At 41.8% G+C, this 21,562-nt stretch overlaps 3 protein-coding genes across 8 annotated transcripts in view; 2 read left to right on the plus strand and 1 right to left on the minus strand.

Moving 5' to 3' along the window:
• The window catches only part of map3k5 (mitogen-activated protein kinase kinase kinase 5), a 50,586-nt gene extending 46,586 nt beyond the window's left edge, over positions 1–4,000 (plus strand). The window contains exons 26-31 of one of the 3 annotated variants that reach the window (XM_061811592.1): positions 648–753; positions 1,826–2,060; positions 2,155–2,267; positions 2,470–2,594; positions 2,676–2,752; positions 2,838–4,000. In XM_061811592.1, coding sequence (XP_061667576.1) covers positions 648–753; positions 1,826–2,060; positions 2,155–2,267; positions 2,470–2,594; positions 2,676–2,752; positions 2,838–2,898 — 717 coding nt within the window. In that variant the 3' untranslated portion in view covers positions 2,899–4,000. The remainder of the gene's footprint in view (positions 1–647; positions 754–1,825; positions 2,061–2,154; positions 2,268–2,469; positions 2,595–2,675; positions 2,753–2,837) is intronic. The other 2 variants (XM_061811591.1, XM_061811590.1) reach the window with 2 other exon arrangements.
• A 461-nt stretch (positions 4,001–4,461) lies between these two features.
• lrp11 (low density lipoprotein receptor-related protein 11) lies at positions 4,462–12,858 on the plus strand. Its single transcript, XM_061811593.1, has 9 exons — positions 4,462–5,205; positions 5,845–6,002; positions 7,609–7,750; positions 7,844–7,969; positions 8,056–8,241; positions 10,158–10,325; positions 10,406–10,462; positions 10,985–11,074; positions 11,168–12,858. The coding sequence occupies exons 1-9, from the start codon at positions 4,620–4,622 to the stop codon at positions 11,320–11,322; spliced, it is 1,668 nt and encodes a 555-aa protein (XP_061667577.1). The 5' UTR covers positions 4,462–4,619; the 3' UTR covers positions 11,323–12,858.
• Positions 12,859–12,983: 125 nt separating this feature from the next.
• pcmt (protein-L-isoaspartate (D-aspartate) O-methyltransferase) lies at positions 12,984–21,525 on the minus strand. 4 transcript variants are annotated; one of them, XM_061811596.1, is made up of 9 exons: positions 21,405–21,525; positions 21,103–21,241; positions 18,307–18,411; positions 18,187–18,218; positions 17,608–17,712; positions 17,380–17,500; positions 16,160–16,245; positions 14,249–14,418; positions 12,984–13,761 (listed from the first exon to the last, which is right to left on the minus strand). In XM_061811596.1, exons 2-9 carry the CDS (start codon positions 21,155–21,157, stop codon positions 13,749–13,751), a joined length of 687 nt encoding a protein of 228 aa, XP_061667580.1. In that variant the 5' UTR covers positions 21,158–21,241; positions 21,405–21,525; the 3' UTR covers positions 12,984–13,748. The 4 variants fall into 4 exon arrangements, 2 of the variants coding, with proteins under 2 accessions (XP_061667580.1, XP_061667579.1); XR_009793761.1 differs by lacking the exon at positions 21,405–21,525 and having other exon boundaries at positions 14,180–14,418; positions 21,103–21,328; XR_009793762.1 differs by lacking the exon at positions 21,405–21,525 and having other exon boundaries at positions 13,844–14,418; positions 21,103–21,328.
• Between the last annotated feature and the right edge of the window lie 37 nt (positions 21,526–21,562).

The following is a 21,562-nucleotide window of genomic DNA, read 5'->3' on the forward strand; positions in this document are numbered from 1 at the left end:
TTGCTCAGCATATCTTTTCCTACACTAATGGACTAGTTGAAGTGTGTTTAATACATGAAAGGTTAATAATGTTAAAGAAGAGCAGCCTGGGTCTTTTTTTCTTTTCTCTGAGGCAAAAAGTTTTGACACCTCTCCTGTTAATGACGTTTGACAATTTGCATTGTTCCTGCAATAATTTGGTGCTCTGATACCTCCTGTTGGTATAAAGAGAAATGACAGGGAAAAAGAAGACTGGGAGGGGTGCTCAATAAGAAGCACAGTAATGTACTGTATTGAAAAAATATAGGAGTACATGAAGAGTAGGGACTTAATGGCTACCTTATTATATTAGCCTGAGAGTCCAGCTTTGAATCTCACCCCCGCCTTCTCATGTGGAGTCGGCATTTTTGCTGTGCTTGCCTTTCTTCTAATATTCCAGCTTTCTCATATATTATAAAAAGCTGTCAGGTTCATTTCTGACTTTAAAATACGTGTTATTGTTAATCTGTATGTGCACCCGGTTTTGGCTAGCAACAAGTTTCGGGATGTACCACTATTCTCACCCAAAGTAATGAATACATGGATGAATGGAAGTGGGCGTTTCAGGGGGAGGTTTGGTCTTCATCGTAATCCTAAAACTTTGAGTAGTGAACTTTTGATGCTTTCAGGTGAACAAAGTTTTGCGAAACCACAACATCAAGCCTCACTGGATGTTTGCCCTGGACAACATCATACGAAAAGCCGTGCAGACTGCCATCACAATCTTGGTGCCAGGTAACAAAACTTATGTCTCCAAAGCAAATATTTGTCGACTAAGGCCTCAACTGTTGGGTTTTAGCAATATGGCTTTTTTTGAGAGGTGGTGGGGGGTAAGGGTGACATAACCTTTGCAGTTTGAAGAAATATGAATCACTAATGGGTGGGTCTATCGCGCCAAAAAATTGCCATGAAGTTTTGACATTCAAAATAAATTGTAGCATTGTAGAAAAAGATGTATGGACACAGAATGAAGTACTGTATTTATATTGTAATATATTTTATTGAAAAGTAAAATGCTTCAAAATGTGAATTATTTGTAGATGTGCTGCATTTGGGTTTACCAAGGGTTGAGAAGGGAACCGGGGCAGTTTGGAGACATCAATCAAAGCTGTGGTACAACTGGTTGCAATGGTTTGTCCTTTTGGTGCCCCCCTCCCCCAGCCCTACTTCCCTACAGGGAAGAGCAGTGTTCCTGCCTAATTCACGTAGTCTCTAAAGTGGCGTTTGACCCCTTCAAGGCCCTCGCAATGTAGCTCAAACGCTTTGACGCGATCCCTTTGTAATAACCAGTAATAACACAAGATGGCAGCAAATCACAGTTTTTTTTGTCCATGAAATGAAGCTCCTCAACTGACTTCAATGTATTGTAATTCCTTTGCACCAAGATAACAGTAAATGACTACTATTTTTTTTAAAATGAAGCGCCTCAATTCACCTCAATATATTTTTTTTTTTTACCACCAGAATGTCATAAGATGGCAGCAAAAAAAGTGTTTTATAACTATTACCAAAATGTTAAAGCAGTGACTGCCTTTGCATAAGTTTGGCTTCCCCCTTCCAAAATCAGTAAATAAGTAAAATTGCGATTGATAAACTACTCACGTGTGTATTGTAGTCACAAAAGAGTTTAGTGTACTTTAGAGCATGCGTGAATTGAATAAATGCATGTATTGAAATGAAATAAAGGAAAATGGAATATGAAAATTGAATTTGGCTGCAAAATGCGCTCATATCTCTGAATTGAGTGCAAAATTACAAACGACAACAAAAGCAGCAGTAAAGTGACAAGCTGTGTTTGTGTGTGCAGAGCTCAGGCCTCACTTCAGCTTGGCTTCGGAAAGCGACGCGCCTGACCAGGAGGACGACGACGAGGCTCAGAGGAACCCGGCGCACCAACGGCGGGCGCCGCCCGTCTCCAGCCACGATGACACAGTGGTTACATCAGGCGTCAGCACACTCAGCTCCACGGTGTCGCACGAGTCCCATAACGCACAGCATTCTGTGAGCATGGAACTGGGCAGGATGAAGCTGGAGACCAGCAGGTTGCAAGCTGCTCTGATTACAAACGTCAACTTTTAATCGACCCACAATTAATTATCAATTATACAAGCTGATGTTTTTGTGTGACATCATCAGGCTGCTGGAACAGCTACTGGAAAAGGAGAGACAATACCAGACCATCCTTCAACAAGTTCTGGAGGAGCGAGAGCAAGAGATCAGATTACTACGACTGCGATCTCAGACGACAGGTACGTCCTGTCACAGCTGGCTTTGGCCAAAAATCCAGGGCGTACCCCACCACTCACCCAACCCCAAGCCAGGCTTCAGATCACCTATGACCTTAAAAAAAACAGGATTTGTAGGGGCGGGCGGGACAATTTATTGAACAATCTTATTGTCCTTAGAAAAAGATGGCAGAACTTAGTTCTTGTACCAATCTCCAATCTCCAGCAGACATCTCCACATCCAGTAGCGGTCCAGGACAGCATCTGGATCAACCCGGCAAAAAACGAGAAGAGACCGAGCTGAGCAGCTGGTTGAGCCTCTGTGGCGTAGACCAAGACTCCATCGACGTGGTGTGAATCTGCTTTCAAATATTTGCATGAAAATATCGCTTTGGGTCTCACGCTGATTCTAACTGGACGTCTTTGCTTTAGATACTCAGTGAGGAATATACGCTGAATGACATCCTCAATGATGTCACCAGAGATGATCTGAAGAGTCTCAGACTGAGGTGAAGTGATAATCCCTCTGTGGAATGTTGAGCTTTCTTTCCACCCCAAAAAACGTTGTTCATTTCTAATTTGTGTTTCGTGTAGAGGCGGAATCTTGTGTAAACTTTGGAAGGCCATCACAGACCACAGGCACAAGCCCACCTGAGGCCTTAAGTGTCGACACCCGCTCTGAGAAGCCAGGACACCTCAGTATTCTCCTCAATACCTCAGTATTTATTTTCAGAACAAGAGCCTGTGATTGCAGCTTTCCACCCACGCTACGGCTTGTTGCAGTGATCGTTTTGAAAATGTCATTTTTGTCAAGTGCCACTAGCCCGTCGAGCCGCCTTATGGACATGAGAAGCGTGTCGCAACGTCGACTTGTAGTTTTGTATTTGTAAACGCGCGTCAATTGTTCCCGTCTTTGCGTGCCGAAACGTTTACATATCTAGAGACTGACTGTTTGTAACGTAAGCCTGATATACAAAAATACTAGACGTATAAAGGTCTGTTTTGTTTACCTTTATGAATGTTTCATTGTGGAGACCACATCCCATCTATTTTTTTTTATATTATTATTTAATTGTTTTGAAAATCTGAAGGATGTCAATGCATGCCCTTTTTGTCTGTTTCTTTTAAACTTGAGATTAATTTAAATGATTCATTCACATTTCACAAACGTGTAAATATTTGGAAATACCTTACGTGAACAGGCCTACATGTACTTAATATAACTTGTAATTCGTTTTTCAAAGTGGACTGGACAGTCTATGGTTGTGTAATATTAATATTGTTGGATTTTTTTAATGTTGCAAATCATAGGAGATACTAATTACAACTAAATATTGTATTTGACCAGCTCACTTTTTCATTATTTTTACTTTTTTTTCCACACTGCTTGAGATAGCCAATCTGCTGTTTGTTGGAAGGATAAAGTCAAGGTTAAACAAATTTTATACTAATGAGACTTGACATTCATTTTCAAACAGTTGTCCGAAACAGGAGTTGTGTGTCTGTGTTGTTTCATATTTAAGATATCGCAAGGTGTACGTTGTTAACATAAAATTTCATTATGGAATTAGATGGAATTTCAATTTTTCTTGATCTCAGAGTCCTATAATAATTCCTGCAAGTATGCCACAGGAATACCTGAATGAATCATCTTTATTTGTCATTATTGCCTTCAAAAGCTCTTATCATACTGTACATATTACGAGCAGAATTGTTACTAATTATATACCAAAATGTGAAAATACCATATCTAATTCAACTGCTCAGACGGATTAAAAATTCATAAATGAAAGTATCAGGTGAACTGTCATATCTATTACAGTATATAATCTCATAACACTGATGTGACTTCCTGGCTGCCTCTGAAAGTACCTTTAAAGTGCACACAGTAAAGTATATTGCTGCATATAATGTACTTCATACGCAGTGTCATGACAGCAGGAGTGTACAGCTGTGTCGACGCGATACAAAGTTCATATTTCGTCCTCCTTGAAGTACCTCCATATTGATAGTGAATCATCTGTGAGTCTAATCATACATGACAATATACATGACTATTTTTTTAATTCAAAATACTATTGGGCAATCATCGATCAGTTGTTGGTTCTTTGATAAAAATTGATTAATTGCTGCACCTCATGATATGTATTGCGTCACTATGACAACAGCCGTTTCCCAGCATCGTCACAGGACAGCCCCCTTCCGCTTGTGTAATCCAGGATTTAGAAACGATGAACGACTGGTTGCAGTAAATTGGTGGATGCGTTTTGTCCTCATCGGTGGGACAAGTCGTCGTCTGGGCCGCCATCCTAATGTGACTCACGACAGCAGGGGCGGGGGGCCACAAGGACCGGTCTTAATTTGTAAGCAAACAACATGGCTGAGATGCAGCATCACCGCTCGCCGGAGCTTGCCTTCGCCGCCCCGCTGCTGCTGCCGCTGCTGCTCCTGTGCGTCTTGCAGCCGATCCACACTCGCGTGTCTGCCATATCGGATTTAAAATCCAAAATATCAGGCGTGGAGGAGCTGCTGGAGGAGTTCCGCAAGCAGCTCCAGCACGACCAGACGTACCGGCCGAGCGAGGTGGCCGATTCCTGCGTGAGCGACTTCAGCTGGGCCCGGGATAGCATCATCCGGGCCAAGGCCTCCATCGAGCAGGGGGCCACCTTCCTCATGGCCCCCGATCGAGTGCACACCTGGAGGGATTGCGTGCACGCCTGCTGCGCCCAGCCTCACTGCACGGTGGCGGTGGTCCAGGGGGAGCCCGGGCAGGCGGGGGACAGCCTCAACTGCTACCTGTTCAACTGCACCTACCGGAGCCAAAACGTCTGCTCCTTCGCACCACAGCCGGGCTTCGCCTCCCACAGCCGCCCGGTGAACGCCACGCCGGGACACCTTCTGCCGGATGGCCCCGGAGGCTCTCACGACGAGCGCAGGCCCGGCGAGGCGGATGCCACGCAAGGTGTGGGGGACGCAAGAGAAATAACCGGAGATAGCAGAAGTGCAGACAGCTTGTGTAAAAAAATATATATATATATATATATATATATATATTAAAACAAGGGAAGGGTACTCTTCTTTTTTTAGGACACCTTTCACCTGATTAGAAAAAAACCAAACACTGAAATGTCTTAAATTACCTTTATTTGATCGAACTCCCATTTACGTTTGATGGGAACAAAGCACAGAAGAAGGTGAGACATACAGTACTCAAATTGTAGTTTTAGTTCAGATAGTTCACATGGAACCAAATGTGTAAGTAACATAGAAAGTAGATGCTGAATGTGAATGTGCTTTCAAATATTTGCATGAAAATGGGTTTATTGATTATAGTATTCTCACTATAAAATCATGTCTGAATATTCATTAACAGCTTACTGCAGTGTCTGGTGAGTTAATGATTGCCTTTGAGGGTTTGGTCTTGTAGCAGTCAACAATGACTTCTGGCGGTTGATGTTTTCAAATAAATGGGATGTTGCTTGTTTTGCTTGTGTCTTGAAAGGAGTAGATAAACCGAAATATATATCGCCGTATATATCGTTTCAAAGCTACACAGCATATATGTTGTGTGATGTAACCTGAAATTTGTTTTGTGTTGCAGAGGTCGACGAGCCCCCTCGCTGTGATGCGGGACAGGATGTTGTGATCCAACTGCCCACTGACTGGGCGGTTTTGGACGGGCGCGACAGTGTGGACGACCACGGAATAATTCGCTATGACTGGACTCTCGTTAAGGGGGACGCAGACATCACAATGAAGGTCAGTGACTCAGCATTTAAACTAATTATGACCATTTAGTTTATTCATAACATGGGTAAATGAACTAAATTCAAACATAGGGATTAAATACAACAAAGCTTTAAATGTAAGAATAAACACACAGTGTTTGCAACAGGAGGAGAGTCAAAGTGTCAGGTTACGTTTGTGTTTGCCTCTGTTAAGTCGACAGATAGGCTTTTGGCCAGTGTTCCATAATGCATGGCGAAAGAGATAAAAGAGTTTATCACATAGAGTACAAGGCTGCCTCAAGAGGCAACCTCAAGGTCGACATAGGTCGACGTGTCCTGCTTTTCATCAATATTGAAGCACAACAGAAGCGTGTTCTGCTTTCACTACAATGCGCAGGGAATCAAATGTGGGTTTTTATGGGGTTTTTTTTCTGTGCGTGTAGTGAGCTAAGAAAATATATAATAATGAGGAAAAATGTATACTGTGGTAACTGCACCTTTGGTAGCTTCATAAACTTAATAGGCCAACATTAGGATGTCTTTTTCACATCATACACATATACTGTATTCAATTTTATTGTGTGGATTGTAATGATTTTCCACTGTTGTACAGCATGTACTGGTTAGATAAAGTTACATTTTCTTTTGAAACTACGTTTTCGTTCCTGAATTTGGCCCTTTCAGTATATTTCAAAGCATTAATACAGTTACTTTTATCCAAATTGAATTCCATTTTTAAAATGCTTACTGTTATACGATGACGCAAACGTCCATTTAGGACTGTATGTCGTGATTTATGGTGAGCAAAACCCTGTCCCAGCTGACTCTGGGCAAGACTGGTCACCACTCACTAGCAGGGCAGCAAATCCCAAGTATATTCTCATTTAGAGATCATTTGGATTTTCTTCAATTAACCTAACATGCATGATTTGAAATGTCGAAGGAACAAAATGAAGGAAAAACACAGACAGAACATGCAAACTTAGGTTTCAAACATAGAACCTCTTGACTGTGAGACATGTGGTAACCACCACCTCAGTTTGCTGCCCTTAATGATATGAATCTAAAGCGTTGGCCTCACACTTCTGAGGGCCTGGGTTCAATCCCGGCCCCACCTGTGTGGAGTTTGCATGTTCTCACCCGTGCCTGCGTGGGTTTTCTATGGGCACTCCGGTTTCCTCCCACATCCCAAAAACATCCAAGTGTCGGACACTCTAAATTGCCCCTCGGTGTGATTGTGAGTGTGACTGTTGTCTGTCTCCACGTGGCCTGCGATTGGCTGGCAACCAGTTCAGGGTGTGACCCGCCTCGTGCCTAATGACAGCTGGCTCCAGCACTCCCGCGATCCTCATGAGGATAAGCAGCTCAGAAAATGTATGGATGACACATAATTTGCCTTTGCGGGCCACATAAAATCATGTGGCCCCTGGGCCTTGAGTTTCATGCCTACGGTTCAGTATATTTTCTGACCCATGAAGATTGCAATTGCATGTGCAGATAGCATATTATCATTAGCCAGATGGACTATAGTTGCCATGTTCATTAAATGAACCCAGTCCAGTACAATAATGATAAGAATGAAGTTGCTGTTCCTGATTATTGTATCATTATTGTCAATTTGCATGCGTGTATTACAGGCAACTCATCCAGGGCTGCTAAAGGTCAGCGGTTTGGAGCAAGGTGTCTACACTTTCCAGATGACTGTTACTGACATATCCGGTCAGAAGACGTCAGATAATGTGTCCGTTACAGTGTTGGCACCCCAACATCAAGCAGAAGGCAACGACTTCACTACATTACAATTAACACCAAATCCATATTCATGCTCAGGGTTCATGGATGAAGGTTTTTGTTTTTATGTTTTGTTGACAGTATGTACTGGCCAGTGCTCAAACTACCAGTTCAAATGTGATGACGGCTGTTGTATTGACATCACGTTTGCCTGTGATGGGAAGCAAGATTGTCCCGATCGATCAGATGAAGACTTCTGTCCAAACTGTAAGAAAGCACTCATACTCCAAAAAATAGAAATGTTTCTGTTTTGGCATGAGGAGTTGCCACTCACTTTTCGAATCCTTCTGTAGTTGACACCAGCAGGAAGTCTGTGACCCACACTGAGGGCCTGCCCATCCCTCAGCTACCAGTGCCGCACACTGACGGTTTTGTGCCCCGGGCTGGGTCCAGGAAGACCGGCGACAACGGCAGAGCGTCTCAGGAGAGGAGCAAAGTCACACCTCCACCCAGTCGCCAGCGGGATTCAAACAGTCAAGGTGCTGTTGGTGTTTAACATAACTGTGGTCACGTATCCATGCACAGTCACATGGGTCTGTCTGATACCCAAAAAATCTGCCTAGCGAGATAAAAATGCTCAATTTTGATATTACATTACAGCAAGGATCACCAACATGAAGCCTGTGGGCCCCAGGTTGCCCCCAATGACAACACTCGTAGCTCTTGGGCTTCTCCCCAAAAAATGGGTCACCACAGATGGAACATTGTGATTTCCTAGGGGCAATTGCTATAAAACTGGGCGGCACGGTGGCGCGTTTGGAAAGCGTTGGCCTCACAGTTCTGAGGACCTGAGTTCAATCCTAGCCCTTCCTGTGTGGAGTATTCTCCCCGTGCTTGCGTGGGTTTTCACCGGGCAATCTGGTTTCCTCCCACATCCCAAAAAAATGGAACATTAATTGGACACTCTAAATTGCCCCTAGTTGTGATTGTGACTGCGGCTGTTTGTCTTTATGTGCCTACGATTGGCTGGCAACCAGTTCAGGGTGTACCCCGCCTCCTGCCCGTTGACAGCTAGATTAGGCTCCAGCACTCCCGTGACCCTTGTGAGGATAAGCGGCTAAAAAAATCGATGGATTGATGTTATCGAAGTGAACATTTGAAAATGTAAACTCTTATCGAGATTCACAAAAGTGTTGTGTAGTTACTGTATCTGGCGGGGCTGGGATTTGAACCTCGGTTCTCAGAAATGCAAGGCCAACGTTCACACACGTTGCGCCTTTGTGCCGCCCTGACAAGCAAAATCCATTATAAATAATAACAATTAAAAGTAATGTTAGTAAATGTGTTTTTTCAGGTATGTGTATAAAACTGCTAGCCCTATGTGTTAATCAGTACCCAAGAAGTTGCTCTCAGTTTAAAAAAAAAAAAAAAAGGTTGGTACAAGGTAGACGGTACTTTTATTGTCAATTCTAAAATAACACACGGAGGATTGAAATTATGGCACTCAAGTGCTACAAAAAACATACATGATATTTCGATCAGTTTAGGGGCAGCTGGCCGGTATGTATTGTTCTTAGCAATGTTTTTTGCTTCTTTAGTTGACCATACATGTTTTTTATTTTATTGATAAATATACTAGCCTGGGTTATGCTATTTTATTTACCTAACAATCTGAATAATATTTATTGACTAGAACACAAACATCAGGTAACTTATTTTGATTCCATTCCCTTATTTGAATGTCTGAGTACTGGACATTTAGCTCTTGTACTAAAGCATTGTCCAAATAAGTATTCAAACCATAAATGATTCCAAATCCACGGTTTGGATCAGTGTTGATTAATCGTCTTTACAAAATCCATTTGTCATCAAATGCAATCAATTTTTTTTCAGAAACCCGAAACCATATTTCATGGTGGTGTTTCTGTTGAGGTCTCCCCCCCGCACACGGAGACAGATGGAGTCCCTGTCGGCAGCCATTGAGTTGTGGCACTGAACGCTCCAATCCTGGCGGAGCCACAAGCCATTCTACATTCCATGGGAAAAGTCTCACTGAGCTTCGGAACAAAGAGTCTCTGTCCTCTCTGCCATCCGATCCCAGCGTTTGGCTGAGATAAACCCAAAAAAGATTCTTCCCCTTACGCCTCAGCTTTTACTGTTTTTTTTGTTTGTTTGTTTGTTTGTTTTTTTTTTTTACTGCGGCAAACTGCATCTTCAGCAATCTCTCCAACACTTCATGATATACTGTAATATATTGTACAGTCAAGCTCATTCGAGAACAACAACGAACGAGCCAATTTCTGCCCATACAGTAATTTATCCTAGAGATATTGTAACAATGCCAAAAATCTTAATTAAGCCTCTTGGGAACTGCTTTAAAAAGGCATACGGCAATTCTTACAGTGTCAGGCTTTAGTAACAATGTCATCTAATTGTTTCTTTTCTGGCTCCATAGGCCCATGCTCCGCCGCTCCAGTTGTCGGACCTTGTAAGGGCACCTTCGCGCGCTGGTACTATGACCAGGTAGCAGGAGAATGCAAACACTTCCTTTACGGCGGTTGCCAGGGCAACCATAACAACTTCCTCCAGGAATCGGACTGCGTCAGTGAATGTATACAGAAAAGTGAGAAGATGCTTTCCATTTTTGACCTTGTTGTTTTACTGATTATCTGAGGTATTACGTTTTTTGTCATTGTTGTGTAGGTCCAGATTTTAAAGCAGGCACCATGGCTCCCCCTATCACCAAGCAGTCCAAATTAGGTATTTGATCCCTACATCCATCCGTTTTCGTTGCCACTTATCCTCACTAGGGTCACGGGAGTGCTGGAGCCTATCCCAGCTGGCAACAGGCAGGAGGCGGGGTACACCCTGACCTGGTTGCCAGCCAATCGCAGGGCACATTGAGACAAACAACCACACTCACAATCACACCTTGGGGCAATTTAGAGTGTCCAATTAAAGTTGCATGTTTTTGGGTTATGGGAGGAAACCGGAGTGCCTGAAGAGAAAATACAAACTCCACACAGGCGGGGCCGAACCCGGGTACTCAGAACTGTGAGGCCAACGCTTCATCAGCTGCCCCACCGTGCCACCCTGGGTATTTGATGATTTATAAAATATAAGGTTTCTGGATTCAGTACGGTGTACTTGTGGCGATCACATTTGCCTCACAATTGAGAGGTCCCAGCTCATTTGGCTGTTCTACCCTAATTAGGAAAAGAGCTACAGAAAATGGATAGATGAATAACTTTGCTCTTTGTTTTGAAATCAATTTTTTTCAAGCCACTCCCAGAGTCTCGCAGAGCCAAGAGAGTGACATCCCAATCTCCAAACAGTTCCCAGTAAAGGGGGGACATCCGGTCCCCGAGTCAGGTCTGAACTACCGCAATGAAGCATCAGATGTGTTACAGGGGTCGCATCAATCTCTTAACTTGCGTCTTCCCCACTTCTCTCCACCACCACCAGGTGCCATCCTTCCATTGACGCTGGGCCTGATCATCACCGCCCTGCTGCTGCTCATGATCGCCTGTCGCCTCAGGCTCGTCCGCCACAAGTTGAAGAAAGCGCGGCCCCTCACCACGGAGGAGTCCGACTACCTTATCAACGGCATGTACCTGTAGCCACAAACAGAATCTCTTGACAGTTCTGACCTGGGAAAATGAAAGGATGTGGCCCTCAAAGCCCGAACCTTTTACATTTGCACTGTATTTTTTTTTCCTGTAGCCTACTGCCTGTAATTAGTTTTATTTGAGCTTGAAAGCATTCTATCCTGCATCGCTATCGTACCTGCTTCCGCAGTGAAACAGATGCGATCCTGCCTCCAAACTCAATGACATCTTCTCATGCTTAAACCATAAATGGACAAATGTGCTGGGATACCTGGACAGCCACATCTTACTGGAAATTAAGAACAATATAGTCCAAAAAAATAGAGTATCTCCACTCTTCTTCATCCCGAAGGTGTTTGGTCGAGGTCAGGACTTTGAAAATGTCCAGCACCAAACACATCTTAGCATGCCTCCTTGGAACTTTTGTTTTATTTTTGGAAAATGATTAAGATGAGTGTTACATACAATACTTCAACAAATAGTCGAAGAGCGATATCAGAAAATCGAATATGAACTCAATTAGGATTTATTCAAATCCCATTTGACATGAGTTTTTTTTTCTTTACAAAATGTGCTGTGCCATATTAGCACTATCATATACATAAAACTGAGATGTGGATAGAAATATAAAATACTGAGTTGTTGATTAGTATTTTTTCTTCTTCCAGAAACATAAGCCATAGTAATAGCCATGTAGTACCTCTTGTCCTAGTCCTGCATCCTTGCAAAACTCCATGTGTATGTATAAGATTGAATTCATGTTTTCATTCAGTGTTGTATTTCATCTGAGGTTAAAGTTTATTATCTAAAAAAGGATCTGATGCTAATCAATGCATCAATCTAAATTATTTTTTTCAATGATTATTCATTTTTAAGGGAAAAAATGACAGAAAATGAAAATCTCACGTTTTTGAATGTTATAAATACTTTTTCATTAAATCTAAGACTTATTTATAACATTCAAAAACATCTTGCGAGTTTGTATGCATTGATCCATTCGAGACTTGCAATATTTTCCAACCTATCGTCCCCAGAAGAGGGAGTTATCCCGCCTCAAGTTCACCTAATAAATATGAAATGACATTCATTTGTCCAACATCTGTAAACCATCCCCAAATTCCATCTCATGATCATCTTTCAGCATTTTAATAACGTAAAATAAAATGGAATCCCATTTTCATTTTTGTCAGTCACCGGCTTAGTTTTAAGTGAATAAACTGAAAATTCAAAATGGTTTTTTTTCACAGTATGGATTACGTGAAATCTGGGTTTGAATCTCAGCAGCTCAGGCCCTCCTGTGCAGAGTTCCCCCCATGCTTGTGTGGGTTTTCTCTGGCTACTCCCACATTTCAAAAACAGAGATGTCACATTCATTGAAGACTTACAGTAATTGCCCACAGGTGTATAATTGCATGGTGACCAAACCAGGGTGTATGCTGCCTCTCACCCAAACTCAACAGGGATACGTTCCAGCTCATTTATGAGTTCAATCAAAAGAAACACTTCAGCTAATGGAGAGATGGATACATTTCTTATTCACTAGTGGACACATGTTTTGGCATGTCAAACAAATTTACAATTTGTTAACACGAAACAATTCTAATGTATGAAGATTGGTCCTGCCCACAGTTCCCAACATTGCAGCCTGGACACAAAACAAAAATCCAAAGACAAAACATATGCAATTCTTTATTATAGTCATTTGCCATTGCAGGATTTGTGACAGACAAATATAATTATTCAGTTCACTCAAAATATATGTTTAAAGATTCCTTTTTTTCTCTCCCCCAAGACAAGACATTCATTTGCTTTATGACAGCTTGTTTTGGCAAGGCAGTGACTGTGAAAGTCACCAGAGGTGCCTGCTTTTCATGTTTCTGGAAAGCACATCTTTGCACGTGCACGAGTTGGTTTTAATGCTCCATTCTTTGGATACGAAGCATTGCCATAGGCTGTAATATTATTTTGAGTGCTGTACATCAAACAGGATATGTGGATTACATCAGCATGTGTTGCTAATACTGCAATAAGTGAGGGGTGGGAGTGCCTTAAGCGCATCTATTAGCAGAGAAATTGAAAGTTAGATGACACACACTGCAGCTATGTGAAACACCTAAAAAGCTCAGGCTTTCATAAATAAATTCCAGCATTCTTCTGTTCTGCAGAAATGTAATACTATGTATATATGGCTGACTGCATTCAAAATAAGGAAACCACAACAGAAGTAAATTCAGCAAATCGAAAAGGGTACAACTTTATCCTCACAGTTCAGTGAAACGCTTCAGTCCAAATGAGTTTAATAAATTAACTGAAATTAAAAGTTTTTGTTAGGGTTTTGGAGCACAATGTAAGGACTGCTTGACCCCCCCACCCCACCCCCAAGTCTGTTTCGGTCCAGGTTTGAAATTAAAAAGATGGATTATGGACTGTCTTCCTGTTCAGAGTTCATCCCTGCAGGAAACAGAAGTTGTGGATGTTAGAAAAGGCAAAAAAAAATAACAGTAAAAGTCACAAATAAAAAATATATACATACACACAATCTGACTCAGCAGTGTTTTCTGGATTTCACCGAGAAGATTTAAAAAAAAAAAAAAGATAGTTGCAACGTTCCAGATTATTATTCATGTAGTCATACTCCTCAAACCCCAAAAACAAGCTTTCACAGTGTTGTTGCTTTTTCAAGTTTTGTTAGTCTCGCGAGGTTGAGTCACGCACCAATGTGTGATTGCGGTGATTAAAAAAAAAAAAAAAACGATGAAGGAAACGTGCAAGCTACTTGGCATGGTATGGAAGAAGCAAAATATGTCAACAAGCAGCAAAATGTAGCCTCTTGTGATGCGTTGCCTGCTCCAAGCCACGCCCATTTCACCTTTTGCACTGTGAGAAGGAGAGGGTGGAAGGATGAGAGGGGGGGGGAGGAGAAGGAAGTCACTTCCACCTGGACCACTGCTTGTCTTTGTCTGTTAAAGGCACATATATCACGCCCATCAGGGGCTTCTTTTTGGTGCTGCCATCCTCCATCTTGTCATATTGCTCCAACATCTGGTTCCCCCCTGCCGGCCCCACGGGCAGAATGAGACGACCGCCGGGTTTCAATTGGTCCAGTAGCTGTGAAACACGAGGTACACAGAGTGGATTATTAACATCGTCGGAAAGTCTTTTACTGGATGAAATAACTTTACCGGAAACTAAAAACAAGACATCAGTGAGCATATTCTCCTGAACAATTAAGCAATGATGTGTCAGACTTCGAAATGTCATTTGTTTATATTTTGTCATCCTTGGCCATGAAATCCTGGCCAATGCTGATCAACAACTGGCCCACTCACTTTCCTATTGACACCCTTCAGAACATGCGCTCACTCATTAGCACAATATTTGGATTCATTTGGATTTATTGTACAGAATACAAAAACGTGCTCCTCCAAAGTAGCTTGCGAGACAAGCGGTGATTCACATCTCAATAGTCTTACCTTTGGATCCGCTCCAGGGTTTAATTTTACATTTAAAGCGGTGATATATTTTGGAATTGGATTTCTTTGGCAATCATGTCAGGCAAACGCCACTTCCCAATTATACTGCCTCCCCGAGACTTCAGTGAGTCATGCCTCATGGGTGACTGCGCAGAGAATATTCGCCTGGTATGCACACGGGTATGTCAGAAGTCCAACATGGGAGAACTAACAGCGCGCAAGCCATGCGTGTAAAAAGACCAAGACACGAATGCATGTATAGGGCCCGACCTAGATCTTCAACTCTGTGGAAGTCCTACTTCTCTGACTTTTTTTTTACTACTTGTTCCAAAAAGCAGCGGTAGCCTGTAAAGACTCGGGCTGTGAAGTCTGTGGATATGAGGTCAAGTCACACATTGGACAAAAAAAATAAATAAAAACAGGAACTAGCTATTAAACTCAAAAGTGTGAAAGTTTGCTTACCCTATCCTTGAGGGACACAAATAAGTAAAAATTCAAAATAAGCCTAAATAAAGTTGCTATAAAAAGAAGCATCTGGACAAAGGTCTCCAGTTCATGCACATTTTTTTTTTAAAGTACATTCTGCTGTCCAGACACGGGACAGGGTTGACTCGATGAAGTCTGAGGATGTCTGGAAATCAACATAATTATCCTGAGAGTTGTGTATGTCATAGAAATGTATTTGGAAAATACAACACAATGAAAATATGAAAATACGTTCCAGAGCAGCTGTGCCGTCGCACGTGGGATGTGCACACTGCTTTGACGCTAAAACCTTGAAGGATAAGACGTGTTGCTGCTGGGCCGGTTAGTATTATATATATATATGACAGACTATCACACAGTCACTTTAAACTGCATACACTCTTTGAAGTCTTGATACCTTTGGCACAAGGGTCATTACACTGGACTACTGCTCTTAGGGGCATTCTAATTGTTCTAAATGCTAAAAGTCTCTACATCCTTTGCACAACTTCAAGTTGTTAAAAAAAAAAAAAAAGTTCCCTGTTAATTGTACTGTTTTCCGTACACAACATGTATGTATCGTACTAGGGCGGCTCCAACTACTGGAGACAAATTCTGCGTGTGTTGTTTACATAATTGGCCTGTAAAGATGATTCAGATTTTTTCTTATTCTGTACGAAATAAATCCAATAAAAGTAAGTTATTCAGAATACTGTGGTTATGAGTGAACACGTTTAGTGGTCCATCAATAGAAAAAGAAGTGTGGACGGCGTTCTATCACAGGCGCCTTGCAACCTTTAGGAAAATGTTTGGAAGTAAAGATCAATCCGTCAACCAGCATCCAGAGCCTGAAAGGATTGTTTTGGACCTCGTAGGTTCATCTGTCGGCAAAACTTCCCACTCAGACTCACAGCTTGGGGGACAGTTGATGCTGCTGCTCCAACATGGATGGCGTCGTAGGGTGCCTCCTCTGTGTATCCAAGTCTTCCATCGCCAACTAAAAAAGACGCATGGCACATAAGCAACCTCTTTTGTCTTCTCAGTTCATTTATATGAACAAAATAATATGCAATGTACCACAATTTCTCATATATAATATACTTTCACGTATAACCCGGATGCCCTAAGTTGACCTAAAAAAAAAATCAGGTCTTCGACTTATGTGCTGTACACACTATGACTTTGTCCACATTCATATTTAACATGATAATAATAGTGATCAACCATGCTTGATAATATTTTCATGTATAATTTTATATTATTTATGCATGCATTGATTAAAATCTTAGTTTATATGAATAGTACTGAACTTTAATTACTCCTATATATTGGTTTCGCTGCGTGTTGACAGTTGGGATAGGCTCCAGCACTCCCTGTGACCCTCGTGAGGTTAAGAGGCAAAGAAAATGTATGGATGGATGGATGGATGGATATTGGTTTTAATAAATGGCAGCGGTGCACCCTAGTGAAATAAGTGTGATACTGCGGCTTGAATACAAATGACGTCAACAACAAATTGACTCAAGCCACATTCTTGATCTAGGTCAGAGATCACAAATTTTTGTCACATTGGACAGCGTCATTAAAACTGTTAAACAATATCATTGCTTACTCGCCTCATAAAAGTATTACATATACACAACAAATTGTTGGTTAGCTTGTTTTGAAACCAGAAATTAAGGATAATTGTCCAACTATTGTTAACATTACTATAAAAACAGTTTTGGAAACAGAAAATGCTTGCAATAATGCAGGAATATAATTTCTTGTTCCATATGAAAGTTTGAAATTTTGGTACAGATTTTTGCAGAAACTGTCATTTACTTTCACAGGCCACAAAAAATGACTTTTGGCCCCTGAGCCTTGAGTTTCACACCAGTACTTTCAGTTGTGAATAGCACACAGGTCAAAGGTTAAGCGAGACTCACTTGTGGTACAAAATAATCAAAAATTATTTACCACACAACAACAAGATGACGAGTAGAAGAACACTGACACACATGTATGTTTTTTGTTGTTGTTGTTTTTTTTTTTTTTTTTTTTTTTTTTACAACTACTTACAACGATACTTAGCTTGCTGGGAATTCCTGTATGCATATAAATCCCCCGAAAATTCTGACAAATAACTTGCCTTTTAGCGTAACTCTTCCTGACGTAATCAAACTGGGGTCGTCTTTCTTCACATTGTTTATAGAGTCGTCAACAAGCTCCTTGATGTGGTCAATGCCTATAACTTTCCCTTCAGGCCCTACCTGTTAAAGGATAGAAAGGGATACTACTCATATCGTCACACAATAATAAGACGGCGCTGAAACACATTGCTAGTAAAGAGAAAATTTACAAATCACGTCTGGCTCACCATTCGTGCGAAACAAACAGACAGGATTCCACTGCCCGAGCCCACATCTAGTGCTTTGGCGCCCTCGTATAGCTGGTCGTGTAGAAGCTCCAGGGCATATGCGTGCTGATTGGTCACATGGAGAAACAAATGAGTGCAATTGTCTATAGAATTTTCATTATGTAACCATAGTTGAGACTAGAGATGGGTATTTGACCAAATTACCTTAATCAAGTATGCAGAAATGTATCGATTCTAATGGACTTTGCAAACAAGATGCTTGCTTAAAGGCAGCTGAGATCAAGCTGAGATCAATGGTTACATTATGAATTATTTCTCATTGCATATTCCAGGATGCAATATTTAACCAAATTTCCACATGGCTCATTATTCATTACAAGTTCTGGATATGTTCCCTTGTCTTATTTCATCAGTTAGGACACATACACAAGAAATTAATATTATGTACATAAATAGCTGGTTACGATTTATGTTATCCCAGAAGAGATGATTATGTTGACAATAGACATGTTTGAGTTGTAGTTGTGATTGTCTGACAGAGTGCCGAGTGCAGACACTGCTGCCTGAGTGAGCTCATACCATATGCGGGGCGCTGATAGTTGCTTGGAAGCCTTTTTGTTGAAAGAGAAGCATGGATTTGGTTAGTGTATTTGTTACCGATTCAAACGGCAGATGACGTCTACATTTTGTCTGACATACCTATTGACTGCGGCGAGTCCATGTAAGGGTTACACCTTGAGAAATGAGCGCGGTCGGTGGCCAGCATTACTTCATATACCTTTTCAGACTTAATGATACCATTTTCTGTGGACACAAAATGGCAATACATTAACCCCACATTTTAAAAAAACTGATTAATAGTATGAAGCAGTTCAATTAAATATACAGTGAGAAAAAGCAATTTAGTGAACATGAACAAGCTGCGAGAGGTCAATTACACTTAGCTAAAAAAGCAACGATGAGCAAACGTGTGCTGAAGGGGCACATCTGATGTTTTTTTGTAAGACAAGTCAATCATGGATGGGATATAACCATCCATCCATTTTCTTTACCGTTTATCCTATGGGGGTGGCAGGGAGCCTATCCTGGCTTTCAACAGGCAGGAGGCGGGATACACCCTGAACTGGTTGCCAACCAATCGCAGGGCACATCGAGACAAACCTTTTAGAGTGTCTAATTAATGTTGCATGTTTTGGGAATGTGGGGGAAAACTGGAGTGCCCGGAGAAAACGCACGCAGGCACAGGGAGAACATGCAAATTCCACACAGGTCGCGCCGGGATCGAACCCTTGTCCTCAGAACTGTGAGGCCAACGCTTTATCAGCTGACCCACCATGCCGAGATGGGATATAATTTTTAAAAATATAAATGAGCATAGAAATTGATTTTCACAAAAGTATATTTTTAAATCTAATTTTTAAAAACGTTTTTTTTCTTTTAACTTGATAGATATCCATGCCTTTTGCGTTTTTTTTACAATTCATTAACAAGCTATCACAATAGTTCAATGTATTTTACAACTACAAATATTAAAAATAAGGAGAACAATACTGAATGCATGTTAAATATAGAATAATGGATTGTATGTATGTATATATTTATATATAAATATATGATATAATAATTGTATGTATATATTTATATAATTTTCTCATGAAAATGTCCTCAAAAAGATATGCAAGTATCTTGAGCATAAGCTCTCCTAACAGGTTGCACACAGTTGGTGTCAAATGGTAGGAAATCCAGCGACAGCCGGCACTGCTCTCATTACACTGACCGTCAAAGCGGGTCTCACACATGGTATGCATGCTCTCGCACACGATTCATTTGAAATGGACCGTTCCCATGGCTGAGTGGGCAACATTTTAAAATCGTTCTCTTGGATCACGCGTCAGTTTTTATTGAGTCACGGTCCAAAACAGGATATTTTGAAGATGCAATCAAAATCCAGAGCGAGAACACGATTGTGTAGACCATATTGGGAAATCATAATAATCAACACCACCTTCACATTCAGCAGTCGCCAAACTTCCCTGGTTTCCTGTTCTCAACGGGGAATGTTTGTCGAATGCAAATTTGCGGTACCCCTGCTCCTTACGAACTACGCATAGGTAGCTAACGCGACTAATACGATGCCGAATCCCTGAGGCTAAATGTTGCTTCACGTCCGCTTTAATGCAAAATAAGTTGAAAATTATTGCTTCCATGGCAGCGAATAAGCCTGTGACTAGTCCTGACATGCAGATTTGTATCCAAATATACCACAATAACTGCCCCACTTATGTTCTTGACGTAATTTCAAAATTATGGAAATTCAGAAATATTGTTCTGCAAGTGAATTTTAAAAGGGTGTCAGCTCTGCAGTCATAGACATACATGCAATTTGACTAATAACTGGCATTTTAATTTCTTTGTTTTTCCGTTTTAAGGTCTTGGGTCCCTCATTTTCATTTTTGGCCAACGAATCACATTTCGGTGCATCGCTAATCATATAAAGTTTGGATCCCATGGAGAAAGGAGTCGGGTCCAGTTTTCCCAGGATAGTGAAGAAAATGTGATAGAAAATACAAATGTTTGTGTAGTGACAATAGAAAAATAAAGGCGCTTGCATTTGGTGGTAAGTTCACTTAACCAGTGTACCACATTGCCCTTGGGCATGTGACAACAGATGTTCCAGGTTTTAAGGTATACATTGGTTTTAAAAATTCGTTTTCAAAACCACTGAAACTTTTCATCAGATGTATGAACTGTTGGAGTTTGGAGGGTTTTATTTGAATTAACAGATTGTAACGGCCCAAATTTCTGTTCCTGATCCACAGCATAGTAGCGCATGATTCAAGTAAACATGTAGTTAAAGTAAACATACACGGACAAGTAAATTTGTGAGTAACGAGACAATTCAGTGTATACATGGTACTTGTGTCATTTTTCTTTAGTAGTGGACCGAGTTTCAAAATTGAAAAATAGCTCCCTTATACAGGGGTCGGAAAACAGTCTTAATTATAGTGTCGTATAAAACTGCCTCTGTGAGCAAACTAGACTTTTTTTTAATGTCGTCCCCAATGGAGAGGCTCATGTTGGCTTTCAGCTGTGGGTGTCATTCAGGCAGGAGTCAAGTGGATGCTACATTGATAGCATCAGTGAATGTGGGCACAATGCCTTCCTGCCTGGCTTCTCCTGTCACTGCCTCCCCAAATGTCCCCAAAGTGACGCACATAAAGCTAACAAGCTAAAGCTAACCTGACGAACAACGCTTCAACTTGAACGCTCGGTGACCTCGAACGGCCACTTGTTGCGTCTCGGTGCCCTCTGACCACAGACGCGTGCGCATGCAAGGCGGCACGAGCCTGGTTCGTGGAGGGAGGGAACCGCAACATGCCAATTAGCTTTAGCAGCCAGCTAGCCCCCACTCGTGAGCTCAACCTTCCAAACTGCAGCGGTTCCACGAGACCCTGGCCGCACCTCGCTGTTGCCGTCCTGAGCATGCGGACTTACTGCGCAGGTTGTTGACGAGCTCCGCGTGGCTGGAGCCTCCGGATTTCCACGCCATTATCAGGCAGACTTTGCGGAGCAAGTAGACAGCAGCCGTCAGTGCCGCGCCTGCGCCGAGTGTTTTGCCGAGGAAGCTGGCAACCTGCAAAGCGGACGGAGCAGCGGATACGTCACCAGACATCCACGGTGAAGCTTACAACGGGTCGGCTCGTCTTTGACGCAGTCTGCTGCAGGGTGGTATAATTTCCCGAGTATTTGTTACAATATACAAAAATGTTCTACGGGGTGATTTGCACATCGCTCACTCGTTGGATTAGGAGATTTGCAGTTGTAGTGACGACTGTGACCGCTAGGCGTACTGCACTTATCGGGTGGGCGCTACTTCTCCTGGAATGAAGTTTGTCCCACTGGACCTCCCGTAGTGTTGGAGCAGGGCAAGCGCCGTGTTTAGCATTGAAAGCTA

This window comes from Syngnathoides biaculeatus, chromosome 23 (assembly GCF_019802595.1).
Source record: "Syngnathoides biaculeatus isolate LvHL_M chromosome 23, ASM1980259v1, whole genome shotgun sequence".
Taxonomy (NCBI): domain Eukaryota; kingdom Metazoa; phylum Chordata; class Actinopteri; order Syngnathiformes; family Syngnathidae; genus Syngnathoides; species Syngnathoides biaculeatus.